Raw genomic sequence first — 25,589 nt, 5'->3', positions numbered from 1 at the left:
TATAAATTGTACGGACCATAATTTCATCTAAAAGCAAGAAACAACACTTTCTATGAACTAGTTGAGGATTTTGGAGTTCGATCTTCTCTTGAAATGATTTGGGGTGTTTAAGGGTGTTAGAGAGAGCTTAGAGAGACATTAGGGATCTGTTTTGATGAAATAAAATGACCCCAAGTCGTGGGAAATCAATTTAAAGGAAGTGTCCACCGACTTTAAATTTTCTAGAAAATTCGGGCAAAGTACGAGCCGTACTTCAAAGTACGTCCAATACTTTCCATCCCGTACTTGGAAAGTCAAAATTTCGAACTTTCTGGATTATTCGGGTAAAGTACGTCCAAAATGTACTGGACGTACATTTTTGTACGGGCCTTACTTTATCCCATACTTCTCAGAATTGCGATCTGTCAGTTGCATTGGAAAGAAAACTCGCTGAACTTGAATTTACATTGCTTATACATTCCATAACTCCTCATATTCTAGGAGATATACTTTTCTCAATTTGGACAAAAATTTCCTGTTAAAAATTCTGCTTAGTTTTTCACATAATTTTCCCAAACTTAATTTCTTCGATTCACTTGATCCCGGAACCTTTAGACATTTGCTTAGCAACTGTTAGAAGTCTTCCTTAACCTTATAGGGGTTCTATAACTACTCCGGTCTTACGTTAATTTACTTACAAATCAAACGGCGCAAATTTTTTTGAGGTGTAACACGTAACCTACCTGGTAGCCGAGCAGGAGCCACGAAAAATCACACCTTAGCTTTTCCCTTTCGTAGCACCTCCAAATACTCAAAGTCTAATCATATTCGAATTCTATATTAGAAATAATGAACAACAACACCCATATTTCTATACTTATCTTTCGAATCAAATTCAACTAAGGAGAAAGGGGGTAACCGACCTTATAGGGTAAAACAGTCATTTCAAAAGTGAAATATACAATTCAACATTCTAGGAGTTCGATCCTACTAATAAATTGAAAAAATAACTCAAGAATGGGTCGATTTTGAGATTCAAGTGGAAACCCCCAATTTGGGTATGAACCCTAATTTTTCAATCTTCAAATTAATCAACACAAATGGATGATTCAAGCCTAGTAGCTGTGAAATCATCAGATTTTGTGATTAGATTATTCAAACCCACCAACAACATCCATTTAGAAAGATTAGAACTCACTCTAAGAAGTTATCATCCAAAACCCTTTTTTTCCTCTTAGATTCTAATGGATTTCTAGCATGGATTCAAGCTTAGGATGATTCAAATAATGAATGCTAGGTTAGGAGACTTACCACAAGGAAGAATCAGCCATGAACTCTCCAATTTGCCTTAAGAATGTTTAGAAAGTAATGAATAAAGTGATAGAGAGTTAAGGGTTTTATCCTAGCATTTAATGATTCTGGAACCCCGTCACCTTGCTGCAGCGGTAACGAGTCCGCTATAGCGGGCTAGTGCTAGCGGCTCCACTACCACTACAACGCATCCGCGACACCAGATTCCTTTCCACTGTGGCGCCCAAATCAAATAGCAACTTCTCGCTATAGCGGATCTGGTGCTGCTACAACGAACACCAAACACCAAATTTCTGGTTTTTCACCCACTCCTGAAATCCGACAATCACCCGAGACCTCACAGGCACAAACCAGACATGCATTCAGACATAAAAACATGCTAAGGACTCACTTGTGGTCTCGGAATTCCCAACAGAGGTTTATTCGATCGGGTCAACACCTAATGCCCAAATACCACCTTTCCAACCAATGACCCAAAACGCTCCTAAATGCCTTGGGAGTCGAACCGAACATCCTCATAAGTCACAATCAACCATTCAGACATCTCGAAATTGACGGATTCCCAAAAAGGTCCGTTTACCCAGACGTCAACGATTGGGCAAATGTTTTTCATTTTAGAGCTCTAATTCACACAAGTCATCACAAACCTCGCTCGATCATCTCGAGAACCGCAACACCCATCCCTACGGGTCCAATTCATTCTATAGGGCTAGAGAAAGGTTCAACAGGGGTAAAAAGGTCAAAATGATATAATGACCAAACGGGTCATTGCATAAGATACCAATTAAACAATCACTCGTCCTTAAGTGATAAGGAAGAAATGGGGAAAAGTACCTGAGTTAGCAAATAACTGAGGATATCTGGCATGTACATCTGACTCGATCTCCCATGTGGCCTCCTCAATATGACGATGCTTCTGTTGAACCTTAACAGAAGCAATCTCATTAGACCTCAACTTTCTAACCTGCCTATCCAAGATCCCAATAGACTCCTCCTCATAGGACAGATTCTCATCCAGCAACACAGAATCCCAACTGACAATATGAGTCCCGTCTAAATGATACCTATTCAGCATAGAAACATGGAAAATCGGATGAACACCTGACAGGCCTGGTAGCAAGGCTAACTCATACGTAACATCACCTATACGACGGAGAATCTCAAATGGACCAATGTACCTCGAGCTTAACTAGCTCCTCTTCCTAAACCTCACAGCACCCTTCATGGGTGAAATCTTCATAAGAACCTGCTCGCCCACCATAAACTCTAAATCCCGAACCTTTCGGTCCGCATACATCTTTTACCGACTCTGAGCAGCCAGAAGCTTTTCCTGAATAAGATTCACCTTGTTCAAAGACTGTCTAAGCAAATCTGTAGCCCACCGACGAACCTCAAAAGCATCAAACCACCCAATATGAGAATGACACCACCTACCATATAAAGACTCGAACGGCGCCATATCAATACTCGAATGGTAGCTATTGTTGTACGCTAACTGTGCCAAGGATAGCAACTGGTCCCAATGACCACCAAAGTCAATGACACATGCTCTCAACATATCCTTGACCACCTGGATAGTCGACTGACCATCAGTCTGGGGATGAAAAGTCGTACTCTGGTCCAACTGAGTATCCAACTCTGCTTGTAATGACCTCCAGAAGTTGGAAATAAACTGGGGACCTCAATCTGAGACGATGGAAATAGAAACCCCATGCAATTGCATAATCTCACGAATGTAAATCCTGGCTAACTTCTCTGTATTATAAGTAACCTGAACGGGGATAAAATGAGCAAACTTAGTCAACTAATCAACAATAACCCAAAGTGAGTCAAACTTGCCCAGGGTCTTCGTAAGACCTATAACGAAATCCATGGAAATCCTCTCCTACTTACACTGGGGAATGGGCATCCTCTAAAGTACATCACCAGGTCGCTGGTGTTCATACTTGACTTGCTGACAATTCCCACTCTTAGCAACAAAATCTGCAATGTCTCTCTTCATCCGACCCCACTAGTAGTGCTGTCTCAAATCACGGTATATCGTTGTCGCCCCTGGATGAATAGAATACTTGGAGCTATGAGCCTTCCCCAATTCAATCGAATCAGACCACCGACACAAGGAATGTGTCACGACCCGTCTAGAGGGCCGCGACGAGCGCCCGGTGCTAGCCCACCCGGGCACCCCTTGGCTTACACTTCACTTACATCTAGGTGAGCCACATAATTAAACATACATTTACATCTACATATATTCTACCCGGCCATACAAGCTCGGGGCTTTCATAGTAGCCATACATAGGCACACATACATATAAGCTCGCAAGCATCTTTACTATTATCATCCTTCATCACATCTATCTTTATAGGCCTACTCGACATACGATTAGTTTAGTACAATCATAGCGTATCAAGAATCGTGAGTCTACTAGCTCGGAAGATCAAATCATTTGAAGGATATCATAGTCTCATAGAAGATTTAGACGTTGGCCAAAGAAATATGCCTTATGAAAGAAGGGTTAGCCTTACATACATTTCCGTTCAGTTACTCTACAATTGCACGTTCTCCTCCAATGCTAGCGTTTCTACATTCAGTAAAGTCATACTATCATTAGAATCGATAGCTAGCATGCATGACTAAAACTAGAGAAATTGGACAGCATCTCCTTTATTTATACGACATTCCTCCATAACGTATATCAACTCCTAAACGTCGACAATACATTCACAATACCATAACAATAGTCATTATTTATCCACATTATCCACATTTGTTAATTTACCTTCAATCACCCATATCCATGTCTATAACACACGACTATGTCCATTCACGTACATTGCTCATCTCATGTTCTCAACATCATTTATAACACATTTATATCACAATACATAAAGACTCATAACTCTGTTCAAACTATTTCTTAAAATGGCACTATTCCACATTCATGACCCATCTTTCTATACCCTTCTATAATCCAAGTATTTCAACTCTCAAATACCTTAAAAAATATAGAAATATCATAAATCTTACCTTAGATGTCGTAGGAACAAACCTTGGTTGATAATACTCCACTTGAGCAAAAACCCTAGTTCATCTCCATTGGGATTTCTTGACTTGGATGATCTTTAATGGGTTTTCTTACACTTGATTCACTTGGTTTATGTTGTTGATCACTAGTAATCCTTGAATTCATGTGGAGTAAATGTAGAGAGATGTTTTAGAGAGAAGGGGTGATATGTGGAAATGAAATAATAAACTTGGTCCCCTTTTTAACAACCCAAAATCTGATCTGAAATGAACAGTCGTCGAAAGTGCTACAGTGATCGTAAACTCAGTTTACGGGCTATATTCCAGTTTACGGTCCGTATTATGTGGGCGTATTTAAGCATAACAGAACCAGAAAGTCAGGCTGAGACATGGTGGTTTACGACTCAGTTTATGGTCAGTATTTCAAGTCGTCTTTAACCATTCAAGCACTTGACAGAAAGTTGAAGTTTTGGAAGTTAAAATACGACATGGCTATTTACGGGCCATATAGCACTTTACGGTCTGTATTTCATTTTACGTTCAACTGGCCAAAATGCAAATCTGCAACTTTCCACATTTTCAGAACCTATAATTAGTCATTATGGAGCATAACCTATCTCTTATTGCAATTGCCTTTGGAATCTTACTTAAGGCCATCAAATGTTATTTCTTACTCGTGGAAATATCAAACACTCATACTCCTTGCTAGTCCATTCAATTGTGCAACACCGGAGGATTTTCCGAGGTGTAACATTCTCCCCCCTTAAAAACATTCGTCCTCGAATGTTAAAGTCTTCGGGATTCTATAAAAATTTCGCCAGAGTTTCCCCTATAATATGGCCCTACCATCCTGTCACAACAGCCCATAATAACAATGCCTCATAGGGCCACAACATAACAGCAATAAAATTTTGCCACACACGACCAAAAGGCACGAAAGGAAAACATACATACCTTATGATCTTGATATCTCATCTTAGATCTCTTCCAAGGGCTGAAATAAATACGGGTATCTGGATCGCATACTTTCTTCTGCTTCCCATGTAATTTCCTCTCGTTTACTGCTTCCCCATAAAACCTTAACTGAGGCCACTTCTTTGTTTCTAAGCCTCCGTACTTGCCTATCTTGTATGGCAATGGGTACCTCTTTATAAGTCAACTTTTCGGTCACTTGCACATCATTTATTGGCACTATCCTAGTGGGATCTCCAACACATTTTCGAAGCATCGAGGCATGGAAAACTGGGTGAATTGACTCCAAGTCCGGGGGTAGATCTAATTCATAGGCCACTTTGCCTACTTTGCGCACAATCTCATAAGGCCCAATGTACCGGGGACTAAGCTTTCCCCTTTTTGCTAAATCTCATCACGCCCTTCATTGGCGACACTTTCAAAAACACCCAATTCTTTTACTTGGAACTCTAAGTCTCTTCGACGATTATCTGCATAGGACTTTTGATGACTTTGGGCTGCTAACAACCGATCTTGTATGAGCTTGATGCTAGACCAAGTCTGGCCCTATCAATCTAGTCTCTCCTGTTTCAAACCACCCAATTGGGGATCTACACCTTTGCCCATATAGAGCTTCATACGGTGCCATTTGAATGCTAGAATGATAACTATTATTGTAAGTAAACTCAATGAGTGGCAAATGATCATCCCAATTTCCTCCAAAATATCTTCAAGAGTTTGAATAGTGCGTTCAGCTTGCCCATCGGTCTGCGGGTGAAATGCCGTGCTAAGGCTCACTTGGGTTCCTAAACCCTTTTGGAAAGACTTCCAAAAATTGGCTGTAAACTGAGTCCCTCTATCAGAGATAATAGATACTGGAACACCATGGAGTCTCACTATCTCCTTAACATAAAGCTTTGCATAATCTTCTGCCACATAGGTCGTCCTGACCGGTAAGAAATGAGCTGACTTTGTGAGCCTATCTAAAATTACCCATATAGAATCATACATACATCGAGAACGGGGTAAACCTGTAATGAAATCCATGTTAATCACTTCCCACTTCTAAGTTGGGATTTCTATAGCTTGCAACAATCCACCCGGCTTCTGGTGCTCGATTTTCACTTGTTGACAATTGGGACATTGAGCTACGAATTCCGCTATATCTTTCTTCATTCCATTCCACTAATATATATACTTAAGGTCACGATACATTTTCGTCGCTCCAGGGTGAACAGAATAACGGGAACAATGAGCTTCTCTCAATATCTGGTGGCGTAGACCTGCCACATTGGGAACACATAATCTGCCTCGACATCGGAGAACTCCGTCTCCTGAAATATCAAATGATGACTCCTCCTTCCGAGGGAGTGTATCTCTGTAATGCCTTAGAATGGAATCTTCGTATTATCGCTCCTTCACTTCGGCTACTAGCAATGAGACTACCGAATCCTAAATAGTAGTTCCCCCGCTACCTGAGTCCACTACTCGAACTCCTAGGCTAGCTAATTGTTGGAGCTCACGAGCCATTTCTCTTTTCTCTGGTTTCACATCACACAAACTTCCCATAGATCTGCGGCTAAGTGCATCAGCTACAACATTTGCCTTTCCGGGGTGATATAAGATATCAACATCATAATCTTTCAGCAATTCCAGCCATCGTCGTTGCTGTAAATTCAACTCTTTCTGCTTGAAGATGTACTGAAGACTCTTATGATCTGTATAAATATCCACATGCACACCATATAAATAATGTCTCCATATTTTTAACGCATGAACCACTACGGCCAATTCTAAATCATGGGTTGGATAATTCTGCTCATGTTTCCGTAATTACCTTGAACCATACACAATCACTTTACCATGTTGCATCAATACACAGCCTAGCCCAACACCTGAAGCATCGCAATAGATAACATATCCTTCCAATCTCTCTGGAAGTGTCAAGAATGGGGCAGAAGTCAACCTACTTTTCAATTCTTGGAAGCTACGTTCACAAGAATCTGTCCATTAAAACTTTGCTGATTTCTGGGTCAACTTCGTGAGTGGTGCAGAAATAGAAGAAAAACCTTCAACGAATCTCCTGTCATAACCTGCTAAGGCCAGAAAGCTACGAACCTCCATAGGAGTTGTGGGCCTTGGCCAAGTCTTCACGGCCTCAATCTTTTGACCATCTACCCGAACACCATCGGCTGCAACAATATGTCCCAGAAATATCACTGAGTTCAACCAAAACTCACATTTTGAAAACTTTTCAAACTGCTCTCGAGTTCGAAGAACTCCAAGGACAGTACGCAAATGATCCACATGCTCTGCCTCGGATATAGAATACACCAAGATATCATCGATGAATACAATCACAAATAAATCCACAAAGGGCCTGAACACATTGTTCATCAAATCCATAAACACTGCCTGTGTATTAGTCAGCCCAAATGACATTACCCGGAACTCAAAATGACCTTAACTTGTTCTGAAAGCTTTCTTAGGGATATCTTTCTCCCTAACTCTCACTTGGTGATATCCGGATCTCAAATCTATCTTCGAAAACCATTTGGCGCCTTGCAATTGATCAAATAAGTCATCAATCCTCGGGAGAGGATATTTATTCTTAATTGTCACCTTATTCAATTGCCGATAATCGATGCACATTCTCAAGGAGCCATCTTTCTTTCGGACAAACAATACGGGTGCTCCCCATGAACTAGGCCTAATGAAGCCTTTATCAAGCAGGTCTTCTAATTGCTCCTTTAACTCTTTCAATTCTGCGGGAGCCATTCTATAAGGAGGAATAGATATAGGCTTAGTGTCTGGCAGCACATCAATGGCAAAATCAATCTCCCGCTCGGGACGAAGGCCTGGAAGCTCTTCCGGGAACACATCTGGAAATTCATTTACTACGGGAACTGACTGAAGAGTTGGCGATTCAGCATCTACATCTTGAACCCGAACTAGATGATAAATGCATCCTTTCGTGATCATTTTTCTTGCCTTTAGATAGGAAATAAACCTACCTTTTGGTGACGCCGTATTCCCTTTCCATTATAGAACTGGTTCTCCTGGAAATTGGAAACAAACCATTTTCTTTCTGCAATCGACGTTGGCATAACAAGAAGCCAACCAATCCATGCCCATAATAACATCAAAATCCACCATTTCTAACTCATGCAAGTCAATCATGGTACGACGATCACAAATCACAATTACACAATTTCTATAGACTCTGCTAGCTATTACTGATTCACTAACGGGTGTAGACACCTCAAAAGGTTTGATTGACTCCGGTTCGACTCTAAATCGACCCGCAACATACGGAGTAACATATGACAATGTGGAACCCGAATCAATCAAAGCATATACATCATGAGAGAATATCGACAATATACCTGTGACCACGTCGGGAGAAGACTCGAGATCGTGGCATCCAGCCAAAGCATAAACACGGTGCTGAGGGCCGCTAGAACTTGGGACTCTCCCTCTACCTCTACTATGGCCGACTGGCACATGTGAACCTTGCCCCATAGGGCGCATAGAAGACAAAGATCCGGCTACCGATCCTGAAGCCTGGGCCCTACCTCTACCATGAATCGAAGGGAAATCACGCATAATATGGCATGGTCGGCAACATGAATAGCAACCCTCTGAAACCAATCGACATTGACCCCAATGCAACTTCCCACACTGGGAACATCGTGGTACGGGTGGCCTTGCCTAACCCGAATCACCTCTGAACTGAGACCCTGAAAAACTCTGACTCGGCCCGAAACGAGTAGATCTATCGAATCTCTGGCCTGAAAATCGTGGAGGTGCGCTGGTCATAGAATAGCTTGTATGCCTGGAAAACTGCTGCCTGTGCCCGCCTCTGAACTCACTTACTGGACCCGAAGATCTGGCCCTCTTGCCATGTACCCTATCATGCTTGCGCTCACTTCTTTGCTGCTGCAGACTTTCTTCTAAATTCTGAGCATGAGCCTGAATGCGTGCAATATCCATATTGTCCTGCAGGGACGCAGTCAAGCACCAATCCATCAAATGTGGCCCTAGGCCTTTAACAAATTGGTGCACTCGGTCACCCATATCCGCTACCATGGCCGAAGCGTACCTAGCCAAAGAATTGAAGCGGAGACTATACTCTAGAGCACTCATGCTACCTTGCCTCAAATTTAAGAACTTATCGGCTCTAGTTCGCCGAACTTCTGGAGGCATGTAATGTCGGAGAAAAGCATCAACAAACTATTGCCATACCGGGGGAGGTGCATTGGCTCCCCGTGAAGCCATCCAAACCTTGTACTAATGGACCAAGACGTCCCTCAATCTATATGATGCTAGCTCCACCGATTCGGTCTCCGAAGCATGTATCAGCCGAAGCGTCCTCAACATACCATCGATAAAATCCCAAGGGTCCTCCTCCGGCTTTGACCCAAATAATTCCGGAGGTTTCAAAGTAATGAAGTCACGGGCCCTTGCGCTAACAGCCCTATCACCTTGCCCCGCACTTTGCCGCTGAGTCTGAGCAGCAACCAACTGAGTAAGCAAATGTATGGCCTCTTTCACATCTTGCCCTGAAGCATCCGGTGGAAGAGCTGGAGGTGTTGGAGCTGGGGCTGAGGCTCCCTCACGCTCCTCTAATATAGGTACTGATCGGGAGGACTGAGACTGAGCCGCACTCTGGGACTAATTTTCCTCTACTACCGGTGGCGGTGCTCTTTCAGTCCGCTCTTCTGCCACCGTCTTGCCCTTTTGGGCTGCTGTAGCCTTTCTCTTTACAGACATTTCTGAAATACACAACACACGATTAAGGGACAATAATTTCTTATATCATAGCTCTATCGCACGATTCTTATGAAGAAAGAAGGTCATTTATTCCTAAAATGTCCGCAGCTTCTTGTTTATAAGTGTGGCGCGCAACACACCCATAACCAAGACTCTACTAGACACAGCTCGTAGACACACCCTAGGACTGAATTGCTCTGATACCACTTTTGTCACGACCCGTTTAGAGGGCCGCGACGAGCGCCCGGTGCTAGCCCACCCGGGCACCCCTTGGCCTACACTTCACTTACATCTAGGTGAGCTATATAATTAAACATACATTTACATCTACATATATTCTACCCGGCCATACAAGCTCGGGGCTTTCATAGTAGCCATACATAGGCACACGTACATATAGGCTCGTAAGCATCTTTACTATTATCATCGTTCATCTCTTCTATCTTTAAAGGCCTACTCGTCATACGATGAGTTTAGTACAATCATAGCGTATCAAGAATCGTGACTCTACTAGCTCGGAAGATCAAACCATTTGAAGGATATCATAGTCTCATAGAATATTTAGCGTTGGCCAAAGAAACATGCCTTATGAAAGAAGGGTTAGCCTTACATACCTTTCCGTTCAATTATTCTACACTTGCGCGTTCTCCTCCAATGCTAGCGTTTCTACCTTCAGTAAAGTCATACTATCATTAGAATCTATAGCTAGCATGCATGACTAAAACTAGAGAAAATCGGACAGCATCTCTTTTATTTATACGACAGTCCTCCATAACGTATATCAACTCCCAAACGTCGACAATACATTCACAATACCACAACAATAGTCATTATTTATCCACATTATCCACATTTCTTAATTTACCTTCAATCACCCATATCCAAGACTCATAACTCAGTTCAAACTATTTCTCAAAATGGCACTATTCCACATTCATGACCCATCTTTCTATACCCTTCTATAATCCAAGTATTTCAACTCTCAAATACCTTAAAAAATATAGAAATATCATAAATCTTACCTTAGATGTCGTAGGAACAAGCCTTGGTTGATAATACTCCACTTGAGCATTTCTTGACTTGGATGATCTTTAATGGGTTTTCCTACACTTGATTCACTTGGTTTATGTTGTTGATCACTAGTAATCCTTGAATTCATATGGAGTAAATGTAGAGAGATTTTTTAGAGAGAAGGGGTGATATGTGGAAATGAAATAATAAACTTGGTCCCCTTTTTAACAACCCAAAATCTGATCTGAAATGAATAGTCGTCGAAAGTGCTACAGTGATCGTAAACTCAGTTTACGGGATGTATTCCAGTTTACTGTCCGTATTCTGTGGGCGTATTTAAGCATAACAGAACCAGAAAGTCAGGCTGAGACATTGTGGTTTACGACTCAGTTTACGGGCCGTATTTCAGTTTATGGTCCGTATTTCAAGTCGTCTTTTACCATTCAAGCACTTGACAGAAAGTTGAAGTTTTGGAAGTTAAAATACGACATGGCAGTTTACGGGCCGTATACCACTTTACGGTCCGTATTTCATTTTACGTTCAACTGGCCAAAATTCAAATCTGTAACTTTCCACATTTTCAGAACCTATAATTAGTCATTATGCAGCATAACCTATCGCTTATTGCAATTGCCTTTGGAATCTTACTTAAGGCCATCAAATGTTATTTCTTACTCATGGAAATATCGGACACTCATACTCCTCGCTAGTCCATTCACTTGTGCAACAACGGAGGATTTTCCGATGTGTAACAGAATGCACACGCATCCTTTGATCCTCAAATCCCCTCACTATCAATCATGGCCTCCTTGGCCTCACCTCTCAAAACTTTATCACGAATCTTACATAATTGAGTATCCTCAAACTGCTGAGCCCTAATCTGCTCTGAAAGAGACGACCTCGCTACAACACATGCTAAAACTCTACCAAGATCTGAAACATCAAGACTCACAAATCTCTTAGCCAGAGTCTGGACCTCCATGGCTAAAGGACGCTCATAAGCAACCAATCAAGCTACACTGCCCATATTCACTACTTTGTGACTCAAGACATCGGCTACCACATTAACTTTACCCGAATGGTAAAGTATAGTGATATCATAATCCTTCAGAAGCTCCATCAACCTACACTGCCTAGAATTGAGATCCTTCTGACTGAACAAATGCTGAAGGCTGCGGTGATCGACAAACACCTCACAGTATACACCATATAGATAATGCCTCCAAATCTTCAAAGCGAAGACTGCTGCAGCCAACTCTAAATTATGAGTAGGGTAGCTCGTCTCATGGATCTTTAACTGTCGGGAAGCATAGACAATGACCTTGCCTTGCTACATTAGTACAACACCTAAACCAACACGGAATGCGTCACAATAAATTGAGAAATCCTTACCCTCCATGGGTAATGCCAATATGGGATCAGTGGTCAAAAGTGTCTGGAGATTTTGAAAGCTCTCTTCACAAGTATCGAACAACCGAAAGGGAACCACCTTCTGAGTCAATCTGGTCAAGTGAGAAGCAATAGAAGCAAACCCCTTCACGAACCGATGGTACTAACTGGCCAAACCCACAAAGCAACGAATCTCGATCACAGTAGTGACCTCGCCCAATCTCTAACAGTCTTGGTCTTCTTGCGATCAACCATGATCCCTTCCTTTGACACGACGTGGCCCAAGAACACTATAGAATCAATCTAGAACTCGTACTTTGAAAAATTGGCATAAAGCTCTTTCTCTCTCAACAAACCAAGGACAATCCTCAAATGACGCTCATGCTCCTCTCTACTCTTGGAATAAACAAAAATATCACCAATAAACGCTATGACAAAGGAGTCCAAATATGGCTTGAAAATGCCATTCATCAAGTCCATGAAAGATGTTGCGGCATTCGTAAACCCAAATGACATCACAAGAAATTCGTAATGACCATAACGAGTCGTGAAGGTCGTCCTCCGGATATCCTTAGCCCGAATCTTTAGTTAATGGTATCCTGACCTAAAATAATTCTTAAAAAATACCGAAGCGCCTTGAATATAGTTAAACAAGTCATCAATACGAGGAATCAGATACTTATTATGAATGGTTGACCTTTTTTAATTGATGTTAATCTATGCACATCCTCATCGTACCATCTTTCTTCTTCACAAACAAAACGGAATAGCCAAGGGGAGATGCTCGGTATAATGAAACCCTTGCTTAGAAGATCCTAAAACTACTTTTTCAACTCTCGCAACTCAACAGATGCCATCTTATAAGGAGGAATAGAAATAGGGAGTGTGCCCGACACCAAGTCGATACAGAAATTAATGTCACGGTCGGGTGGCATGCCTGGCAAATCAGTAGGAAAGACCTCTGCGAACTCACTCATAATAGGCACGGGGGTAGAGAAGCAATGCTAGTATTATGAACATGGGCCAAGTAAGAAAAACACCACCTTTTGACTAACTTCTTCGAGCGGAGATAAGATGATCTTCTTCGGAGCGGGACTCGGAGTACCCGTCCACCCAAGTCTAGGAATCGCAGGCATAGCTGAGGTGACTATCTTGGCATAACAGTCCAAGATTACATGATACGGTGACAACCAAGTCATACCCAAGATAACATCAAAATCTATCATATCCAAAATCATCAAGTCTACCCACATGTCGTACCCCATAAAAGTAACTAAACAAGACCGATAGCACCGATCAACCGAAACAAAATCTCCAATCGAAGTAGGCATACGAATAGGTATATCTAGAGGATCACTAGTGAAATCCCAACCAATTGAATAATAAGTAGAAACATAAGAGAAAGTCGACCCGGTATAAAACAAGACTGAAGTCGACCGATGACGAATAGAAATAGTACCTGAGATCACAGCATCAGAAGCCTCGACCTCGGTCCTATCTGGAAAAGCATAGAAATGTGCCCCACCACGGCCACTCTAGCTAGACTGCGCCTCTCCTCGGGAGACCTGGGAACCACCCCTACCTAACTGGTGTCCACCCCTAGATGAATGAGAACCACCGCATCCTAAATGAGCATTGCCTCTCACTGAAAAAACACCTTGACTACTTGATGGTGTCGGAGTCCTCAGGGTTTGAAATCGAGAACCCTGCTGGCACCCACTCTGTCTAGGTCTAGTGCCGTCTCTCATTAGGTGATCGGGGTTACCACATACATAACAAGACCTAAGAGCTGGAGGCTGAAATACAAAAGCTGATGAACTAAAGGGACCACCTCGATCAGCTAGTCAGGAGTAAGATCAACTATAAGATTGTCCGGCCTCGTAACCACTGGGTCTAGAAGGACCATCAAAAGATTCCTTCAATGTGGACTGAATGGGGCAGTTTGGGGCTGACTAATAGGGCTTCAAAGACTGACCCCCACCCCTATATTTGGAACCATTAAACACACCATGCTGATGCGGCCTCTTCTCACAAGATCCTCCCAAAGAATGTGCCTTGGTAGACTCAACACTCACAGCAGGATCAACACCTTTCTTGAAAGAATAACCCATGGCCACAAGCTAGAGACAAGCGATATGGGGTGGAAGCACAAGTCCACCAACAAATATACGAACTCTCCCTGCCTCTGTAGGAATCAGTTTGGTCGCATACCTAGCAAAAAATAGGAATCTGGCCTCATACTCTGACATGGACATACCTCTCTACTGCAAATGAGAGAACTCATCTCTGCGCACGTTCCTCAAAGTACGCGACACGTACTTCTCCAAGAAAGCCTGATGGAACTGGGTCCAGGTGAGTGTAGGTGCACCAATGGGTCTGCCCTGAATATAATACCTCCACCAATTCTTTGCATCACCGCAACACTTAAAGGTCACATAATTCATGCTGTGGGACTCCACAATGCCCATCTTGTAAAGTCTCTCATGCATATCTTGTTACATCTTTGAAATTTTGTGTCATTCGCATTATCAGTAGACTAACACAAGCCTAAAGTGGATATGAGGTCCTTATAAGGTTAAGGAGGGTATTTGATAACTTTAAGTGCATACCCTAAGGTTTTGGAGTTATATGAATTGGTGGAAGTAAGCTCGTCAAAGGAATTTAAATTTGAGTCATGTTTTGGGAAGATTTTGTATCATTTGAGTTATACATTGTTTAGTAATACCTTGTGGGGGAGATATAGGGACTCTTAGATGGTTAATTAAGTTTTACACAAGTGCCAAGAAGGTTCCATAAGGATGGGAGGTCAAACAAATCGAAGAGAAACCGGGGAAAAAAGAGCAATATGCGGCCTCATACACAGTATGCTGCGCTGCATATTGGTCGAAAACTCCCCATTTTAGGTGAGATTTCTGCCCAACACCACCCGTATGTTGTGGAGGGAGTATGTGGATGCATACTCAGTATGTTGATCCGCATACTCACTACAACACGGAGCGGTGGGGCGAATTGGACACATTTTTAAACCCCAAAGGACCCCATTTTTCACATTAATTTTTTGTTTCTCCCAAATGCACACGCAAGTATACGCGGTCGTACAAGTAATACAAGATTTTCGAGTCCAGATGTCGTACCCACAAAGACTTATGATTAATTGTTTACTAAATTAAACTATCCTAATTATCCATACAAGAAATAAAATCCCAAGATTATATTTATAAACTAACTAAAAATAAAAGAAAATAAATAATGAACTTTAACCAAGAAAGAGCGGATTTTTATCGGAGAAGAGATAGATCTAGGGTTATGACCACTAACAATCCAGTTGAGTCTTCAAATCATTATATGTCACGCCCCAAATTTGGAGCGGCATGACCGGTACTCAGTGCAAAACTAGGCCCCGTGCGAACCACTCTAAATCTGAATTCTGCTAAGGCCTACCTGCACACCGACAATATCAACCAGCCGGCGAGGCCGTAATCTGGATATATATAAACAAATGATGTCTATCTCATCAGAACTGGGCACACACAAACCCAAAATATATTTACATAACTGAGCAGGCCGACGTGGCTGCTATGTAAGCTGAACAACAAAATTTAGAGCCTACATGGCTATATAATATCACAACCACATACAACTGTCTACAGATGTTACACCTTGGAAAATCTTCTGTTGGTACGCAAGTGAATGACCTAGTGATGAGCACGAGTGTATGATGTTTCCAGGAGTAAGAGATAACATTTGACGACCCTAAGTGAGAATCCGAAGGTAATCACAATAAGAGAGAGGTTATGCTCCGTAATGAATAATTATAGGTTTTAGAAATGTGAAAAGTTGCAAGTTTGCATTCTGGCCAGTTGGTCGTAAAGTGAAATACGGACCGTAAAGTGGTATACGGTCCGTAAACTGCCATGTCGTATTTTGGCTTCCAAAACTTCAACTTTCTGCCAAATGAGTTTCTGGTCCCGTAAACCATGATCGTAAATCACCATGCTTCAGCCTGAGTTTCTGGTTCTGTTATGATTAAATACGACCATGAAGGACGGTCCGTAAACTGGAATACGGACCGTAAACCATGTTTACAACAACTGTGCACTTCAAATCAGATTTTTAAGTCATTAAATAAGGGGACCAAGGCTTATTTCATTTCACTTCTACATCACACCCCTTCTCTCTACATTTATTCCACAGTAATTCAAGATATTTTGTGACCAACAACATAAAACAAGTAAATCAAGAGTAAGAAAACCATCAAAGAACATCCAAGGTCAAGAAATCCAAATGGAGATAAACTAGGGTTTTGCTCAAAGTGGAGTATTATCAACTAAATCTTGTTCCTACAACATCTAAGGTAAGATTCATGATGTTTATATGTTGTTTAAGATATTGGAGAGTTGAATTACTTGGAGTGTAGAAGAATATGGTAAAATGGGTCATGAATGATGAATAGTGCCATTTAGAGAATTAGTTGGAATCGAATCATGATTGTTGTTATATTGTGACATGAATGGGTTATAAATGACGTTGAAAGACCATGAAATAGACATTGTATGTGAATGGACGAAATCATGTGTTATAGCCATAGATATGGGCAAATGAAAGTAAATTGAGGAATGTGGATAATGTGAATGACTAATGGCCATTGTTATGATATTGTGAATGTATTGTTGACCTTTGGGAGTTGAATTATGATGTGAAGGAAATGTGGTCCGATTTTCCCCTAGTTTTAGCCATGTGTGCTAATTATCGATTCTAATGATAGTATGACTTTAATAAAAGTAAAAATGCTAACGTTGGAGGGGAACGCGCAAGTGTAGAATAGTGTGACGGAAAGGTATGTAAGGTTAACCCTTCTTTCATAAGGCATGGTTCTTTCGCCAAACATCTAAATCCTCTATATGAGTATGTTGTCTTCCAAATGAATTGATCTTCCGAGCTTGTAAGCTCATGATTCTTGATACGCTACGATTGTACTAAGTTTCTCGTATTATGAGTAGGCCTATTAAGGTAGAAGAGGTGGATGGCGATAGTAGTGATAATGCTATTGATGATGACTATGATGATAATAACGATGATGATTACTATAACGATGATTAAATTTAAAGATGTTTATGAGCTATTATGTATATGTACGGCTATTATAGAACCCCGAGCTTATGAGGCCGGGTGTGATATGTAAATAAGTATGTATACGATTACGAAACGTGCGCGCACCTCTGCAGAGGGTACGGATAACCTTGAAGCCTTGGTAGGGCCAGGTATGAGTAACCTTGATCCTTGATTGGCCAAGTATGTATGAAACACCGATCCTACGTGGTCGGGTATGCTATGGAAATGCCATGTATATGACATGAGTACGAATATGATATGACTATGTATGTGAATGTGAATAAGGGCATGTATACGAATACGAGGACAAATATGGTACGGGTACTATCACGGAATATGGATAATGATGTATGTACACAAATACGTATTAGCAAGGGAAAGTTTCTATGAAAGGCAAGTAAGTGCATACGACGACAATATTGCCATCTTCCATCCTATGTTATTTCTTATGTTGAAATTTATGCTTCTATATTGATATGGATCATGCTTTACATACTCAGTACATTCTTCGTACTGACGTCCTTTTGTTTACGGACGCTTCGTCATGCCCGCAGGTGCATAGGGAGACAGGCTAGATCCATAGCTCCCTTTTCAGAGATTTCATAGCAGAACTCCATTTCATTCGGAGCCATAGCTTTTGGGTACTTATTCTTTTGTGTACATAATTGTGGGCATAGCGGGGTCCTATCCCGCTCATGTGATAGGTTATACTCTCCTTAGAGGCTCGTAGTCACGTGTGTATGATTAGACGTGTCCGGCCATGTCGTCTTATATTTTGTATATCTTTCGATAGCCTCGTCGGCTTATAGACATTTGATGTGGCATAGATGTCAATGATGATTTAAAGATGTTGTCGTCCAATGGGACTAGCGTGAAAAAAAAAGAGATGTATGTTTAAACGTATGGCTCACCTAGATGTAAATTTATGTGTAAGCCAAGGGTGCCCGGGTGGGCTAGCACCGGGTGCTCGTTGCAGCCCTCTAGACGGGTCGTGACATAAGTGGTATCAGAGCAGTTTAGTCCTAGGGTGTGTCCACGAGCCATGCCTAGTAGAGTCTTGGTTACGGGTGTGTTGCACGCCACACTTATAAACAAGAAGCTGCAGACATTTTAGGAATAAATGACCTTCTTTCTTCATAAGAATCATGCGATAGAGCTATGATGTAAGAAATTCTTGTCCCTTAATCGTGTGTTGTGCATTTCAGAGATGCCTAAAAGGAGAAAGGCACAGCAGCCCAAAAGGGCAAGACGGTGGTAGAAAAACGGGTTGAAAGAGCACCGCCACCGGTAGTAGAGGAAAGTGAGTCCCAGAGTGCGGCTCAATCTCAGTCCTCCCAGACAATGCCTCTTACTGAGGAGCGTGAGGGAGCTTCAGCCCCAGCTCCAGCACCTCCAGCTCCTCCACCAGATGCTTTGGGCCAAGATGTGAAAGAGGCCATTAATTTGCTGACTCAATTGGTTGCGGCCCAGACTCAGCGGCAAAGTTCACGGCGAGGTGATAGGTTGTTAGTACAAGGGCCAGTGACTTCATTACTTTAAACCCTCCAGAATTATTTGGGTCAAAGCCGGAGGAGGACCCTCAGGATTTTATTGATGCTATGTTGAGGACGCTTCGATTGATACATACTTCGGACACCGAATCGGTGGAGCTAGCGTCATATAGATTGAGAGACGTCTCGATCCAATGGTATATAGTTTGGATGGCTTCACGGGGGGCCAATGCACCTCCCCCGGTATGGCAAGAGTTTGTTGATGCTTTTCTCCGTCATTATATGCCTCTAGAAGTCCGGCGAGCTAGAGCCGATAAATTCTTAATTTTGAGGCAAGGTAGCATGATTGCTCTAGAGTACAGTCTCCGCTTCAACTCCTTGGCTAGGTATGCTTCAGCCATGGTAGCAGACATGCGTGACCGGGTACACCGATTTGTTAAAGGCCTAGGGCCACATTTGATGGATAGGTATTTGGCTGCGTCCCTTCAGGATGATATGGATATTGCACGCATTCAGGCCTACACTCAGAACTTAGAAGAAAGTTTACAACAGCAGCGGAGTGAAGGTGAGCAAGGTCGGTGACATAACAAGAGGGCTAGATCGTCGAGTCCGATAAGCGAGTTTAGAGGTGGGCACCGGCAGCAGTTTCCCAGGCATTCAGGCTATTCTATGACCAGTGCACCTCCACGGGCTTCAGGCCAGAGATTTGATAGATCTGGTCGTTCAGGGCCGAGTCCGAGTTTTTCAGGGTCCCAGTTTAGGGGTGATTCGGGTCAGGCGAGGCCGCTCGTGCCATGATGTTCCCAGTGTGGGAAGTTGCATTGGGGTCAATGCCGATCAGTTTCAGATGTTTGCTATTCATGTGGCCGACTAGGCCATATCATGCGTGATTGCCCCTCAGTACATGGTAGAGGTAGGACCCAGCCATCAGGGTCGGTAGCCGGATCTTCAGCATTTGTATGCCCTACGGGGCTAGGTTCACATGCGCCAGTCGGCCATGGTAGAGGCAGAGGCATATCTCCCAGTTCTAGCGGTCCTCAGCACCGTATTTATGCTTTGGCTGGACGCCAAGATCTTGATTCTTCTCCTTACGTGGTCACAGGTATATTATCGGTATTTTCTCATGATGTTTATGCTTTGATTGATCCGGGCTCCACATTGTCATATGTTACTCCATATATTGCTGGTCGATTTAGAGTCGAGCCGGAGTCGATCAAACCTTTCGAGGTGTCTACACCCGTGGGTGAATCGGTAACAGCTAGCCGAGTATATAGAAATTATGTGATTGTGATTTATGATCGTCGTACCATGATTGACTTGCATGAGCTAGAAATGGTAGATTTTGATGTCATTATGGGCATGGATTGGTTGGCTTCTTGCTATGCCAATGTTGATTGTAGAATGAAAATGGTTCGTTTCCAATTTCCGGGAGAACCAGTCTTAGAATGGAAAGGGAATACGGCGTCACCAAAGGGTAGGTTTATTTCCTACCTAAAGGCAAGGAAAATAATCATAAAAGGTTGTATTTATCATCTAGTGCGAGTTCAAGATATAGAAGCTGAATCGCCAACTCTTCAGTCGGTTCCCGTAGTAAATGAATTTCCGGATGTGTTCCCGGAAGAGCTTCCAGGCCTTCCTCCCGAGCGGGAGTTTGACTTTGCTATTGATGTGTTGCCAGGAACTAAGCCTATATCTATTCCCCCATATAGAATGGCACCCGCAGAACTGAAAGAATTGAAAGAGCAATTGAAAGACTTACTTGCGAAAGGCTTTACTAGGCCTAGTTCATCCCCGTGGGAAGCACTCGTATTGTTTGTCCGAAAGAAAGATGGATCCTTGAGAATGTGCATTGATTATAGGTAATTGAATAAGGTGACGATTAAGAATAAATATCCTCTCCCAAGGATTGATGATTTATTTGATCAATTGCAAGGTGTCAAATGGTTTTCAAAAATCGATTTGAGGTCCGGGTATCATCAAGTGAGAGTTAGGGAGAAAGATATCCCTAAGACAGCCTTCAGAACAAGATATGGTCATTTTGAATTCCGGGTAATGCCATTTGGGCTAACGAACGCGCCGACAGTATTTATGGATTTGATAAATAATGTGTTCAGGCATTTCCTGGATTTATTTGTGATCGTGTTTATCGACGACATCTTGGTGTATTCTAGATCCGAGGCAGAACATGCGGGTGATTTGCGTACTATCCTTGGAGTCCTTCGAACTCGAGAGTTGTTTGCAAAGTTCTCCAAATATGAGTTTTGGTTGAATTCGGTTGCATATTTTGGTCATATTGTTGCAGCCGACGGTATTCGAGTGGATAGTCAAAATATTGATGCCGTGAAGACTTGGCCAAGGCCCACAACTCCTACAGAGGTTCGTAGCTTTCTGGGCCTAGCAGGTTATTACAGGAGGTTCGTTGAAGGGTTTTCTTCTATTTCGGCACCGCTCACAAAGTTGATCCAGAAATTGGCAAGGTTTCAATGGATAGATGCGTGCGAACGTAGTTTCCAAGAGTTAAAGGGTAGATTGACTTCCGCCCCAGTCTTGACACTTCCAGAAGGATTGGAAGGATATGTCGTTTATTGCGATGCTTCAGGTGTTGGGCTAGGCGGTGTATTGATGCAACATAGCAAGGTGATTGCGTATGCTTCAAGGCAATTGCGAAAACATGAGCAGAATTATCCTACGCATGATCTAGAATTGGCCGCGGTGGTTCATGCATTAAAGATATGGAGACATTATTTATATGATGTTCACGTGGATATTTACACAGATCATAAGAGCCTTCAGTATATCTTCAAGCAGAAAGAGTTGAATCTGCGGCAACGACGATGGTTAGAATTGCTAAAGGACTATGATGTTGATATTTTTTATCACCCCGGAAAGGCAAATGTTTTGGCTGATGCTCTTAGCCGTAGATCGATGGGAAGTCTATGTGATGTACCACCAGAGAAGAGAGAAATGGCCCGTGTGCTGCAACAGTTAGCTAGCCTAGGAGTCCGAGTAGTGGACTCAGGTAGCAGCGGAGCTACTATTCAGAATTTTGCCATCTCGTCGCTAGTAGCAAAGGTGAAGGAGCAACAATATGAGGATCCCATGCTAATGCAGTATAGAGATACACTCCCTCAGAAAGCGGAGTCATCATTTGATATTTCAGGAGACAGAGTTCTCCGATGCCGAGGCAGATTATGTGTCCCTGATGTGGCAAGTTTACGCCACCAGATTTTGAGAGAAGCTCATTGTTCTCGTTATTCTGTTCACCCCGGAGCGACGAAAATGTATCATGATATTAAGTCCATGTACTGGTGGAATGGAATGAATAAAGATATAGCGGAATTCGTAGCTCAATGTCCAAATTGTCAACAAGTGAAAATCGAGCACCAAAAGCCGGGTGGATTGCTGCAAGCTATAGAAATCCCAACTTGGAAGTGGGAAGTGATTAACATGGACTTCATTTCAGGTTTACCCTGTTCTTCACGTAAGTATGATTCCATATGGGTGATTGTGGATAGACTCACAAAGTCAGCTCATTTCTTACCGGTCAGAACGACCTATGTGGCAGAAGATTATGCAAGGCTTTACCTTAAAAATATAGTGAGACACCACGGCGTTCCGGTATCTATTATCTCCGATAGAGGGACTCAGTTTACGGCTAACTTTTCGAAGTCTTTCCAAGAGGGTCTAAGGACCCAAGTGCGCCTTAGCAAGGCCTTTCATCCGCAGACCGATGGGCAAGCTGAACGCACCAATCAGACTCTTGAGGATATGTTACGGGCATGCATGATAGATTTTGGAGGAAACTGGGATGACCATTTGCCACTCATTGAGTTTGCTTACAATAACAACTACCATTCTAGTATTCAAATGGCACCGTACGAAGCTTTACATGGGCGAAAGTGTAGATCCCCAATTGGGTGGTTTGAAACAGGGGAGACTAAATTGATAGGGCCGGACCTGGTCCAGCAAGCTATAGAGAAAGTCAAGCTCATACAAGATCGGTTGTTAGCAGCCTAAAGTCGTCAAAAGTCCTATGCGGATAATCGCCGAAGAAACTTAGAGTTCCAAGTGAAAGATTGGGTATTCCTGAAAGTGTCACCTATGAAGGGTGTAATGAGATTTGGCAAAAAGGGGAAGCTTAGTCCCCGGTATATTGGGCCATATGAGATTGTACGAAAGATAGGCAGAGTGGCCTATGAGTTAGACCTACCTCCAAAATTGGAGTCATTCCATCCAGTATTTCATGTCTCGATGCTTCGAAAATGTGTTGGAGATCCCACTAGGATCGTCCCAGTAAATGATGTTCAAGTGACAGAAAAGCTATCTTACGAAGATGTACCCATTGCCGTATTAGATAGGCAAGTACGGAGGCTTAGAAACAAAGAAGTGGCCTCGGTTAAGGTTCTATGGAGAAGCAGTAAACGAGAAGAGATGAAATGGGAAGCAGAATAGAGTATGCGATTCAGATACCCGCATTTATTTCAGCCCTTGGAAGAAGTCCAAGATGAGACGTCGAGATCATAAGGTATGCATGTTTTCCTTTTATGCTTTTTGGGTCGTGTGTGGCCAAAATTTTAAGCTATTGTGTTGTGGCCCTGTGAGGCATCGATATTGTGGGTTGTTGTGGCAGGATGGTAGGGCCATATTATAGGGGAAACTCTGGAGAATTTTTTTTAAAATGCCCGAAGGCTTTAACATTCGAGGACGAATGTTCTTAAGGGGGAAAGAATGTTACACCTCAGAAAATCTTCCGTTGGTACGCAAGTGACTGACTTAGTGATGAGCACGAGTGTATGATGTTTCCAGGAGTAAGAGATAACATTTGACGACCCTAAGTGAGATTCCGAAGGCAATCGCAAAAAGAGAGAGGTTATGCTCCGTAATGAATAATTATAGGTTTTGGAAATGTGAAAAGTTACAAGTTTGCATTCTGGCCAGTTGGTCGTGAAGTGAAATACGGACCGTAAAGTGGTATACGGTCCGTAAACTGCCATGTCGTATTTTGGCTTCCAAAACTTCAACTTTCTGCCAAATGAGCAAATGGTTAAATACGACCCAATATACGGACCGTAAACAATGATCGTAAATCACCATGCTTCAGCCTGAGTTTCTGGTTCTGTTATGATTAAATACGACCATGAAGGACGGTCCGTAAACTGGAATACGGACCGTAAACCATGTGTTACGACCATTGTGCACTTCAAATAAGATTTTTAAGTCATCAAATAAGGGGACCGAGTCTTATTTCATTTCACTTCTACATCACACCCCTTCTCTCTACATTAATTCCACAAGAATTCAAGATATTTGGTGACCAACAACATAAAACAACTAAATCAAGAGTAAGAAAACCAGCAAAGATCATCCAAGGTCAAGAAATCCAAATGGAGATAAACAAGGGTTTTGCTCAAAGTGGAGTATTATCAACTAAAGCTTGTTCCTACAACATCTAAGGTAAGATTCATGATGTTTATATGTTGTTTAAGATATTGGAGAGTTGAAATACTTGGAGTGTAGAAGAATATGGTAAAATGGGTCATGAATGATGAATAGTGCCATTTAGAGAATTAGTTGGAATCGAATCATGATTGTTGTTATATTGTGACTTGACTGGGTTATAAATGACGTTGAAAGACCATGAAATAGACATTGTATGTGAATGGACGAAATCATGTGTTATAGCCATAGATATGGGCAAATGAAAGTAAATTGAGGAATGTGGATAATGTGAATGACTAATGGCCATTGTTATGATATTGTGAATGTATTGTTGACCTTTGGGAGTTGAATTATGATGTGAAGGAAATGTGGTCCGATTTTCCCCTAGTTTTAGCCATGTGTGCTAATTATCGATTCTAATGATAGTATGACTTTAATGAAGATAGAAACGCTAACGTTGGAGGGAAACGCGCAAGTGTAGAATAGTGCGACGAAAAGGTATGTAAGGCTAACCCTTCTTTCATAAGGCATGGTTCTTTCGCCAAACATATAAATCCCCTATATGAGTATGTTGTCTTCCAAATGAATTGATCTTTCGAGCTTGTAAGCTCATGATTCTTGATACGCTATGATTGTACTAAGTTTCTCGTATTACGAGTAGGCCTATTAAGGTAGAAAAGGTGGATGACGATAGTAGTGATAATGATATTGATGATGACTATAATGATAATAACGATGACGATTACTATAACGATGATTTAAAGTAAAGATGTTTATGATCTATTATGTATATGTACGACTATTATAGAACCCCGAGCTTATGAGGCCGGGTATGATATGTAAATAAGTATGTATACAATTACGTAACGCGCGCGCACCTCTGCAGAGGGTACGGATAACCCTGAAGCCTTGGTAGGGCCAGGTATGAGTAACCTTAAGCCTTGATTGGCCAAGTATGTATGAAACACCGATCCTACGTGGTCGGGTATGCTATGGAAATGCTATGTATATGACATGAGTACGAATATGATATGACTATGTATATGAATGTGAATAAGGGCATGTATACGAATACAAGCACAAATATGGTACGGGTACTATCACGGAAT

The 25,589-nt window shown here is 42.1% G+C and overlaps 1 protein-coding gene across 1 annotated transcript; it reads right to left on the bottom strand.

Annotated features, from left to right (window-relative positions):
* Positions 1 to 1,536: 1,536 nt before the first annotated feature.
* Positions 1,537 to 2,587, bottom strand: LOC132607781 (uncharacterized). The gene is made up of 3 exons (XM_060321859.1): positions 2,499 to 2,587; positions 2,125 to 2,354; positions 1,537 to 1,601 (listed from the first exon to the last, which is right to left on the bottom strand). Exons 1-3 carry the CDS (start codon positions 2,585 to 2,587, stop codon positions 1,537 to 1,539), a joined length of 384 nt encoding a protein of 127 aa, XP_060177842.1.
* Positions 2,588 to 25,589: the final 23,002 nt, after the last annotated feature.

The sequence above is a fragment of the Lycium barbarum genome, chromosome 8, assembly GCF_019175385.1.
Source record: "Lycium barbarum isolate Lr01 chromosome 8, ASM1917538v2, whole genome shotgun sequence".
NCBI lineage: Eukaryota > Viridiplantae > Streptophyta > Magnoliopsida > Solanales > Solanaceae > Lycium > Lycium barbarum.
The sequence above is the reverse complement of the archived record's forward strand: the minus strand, read 5'-3'. Positions and strand labels throughout refer to the sequence as shown.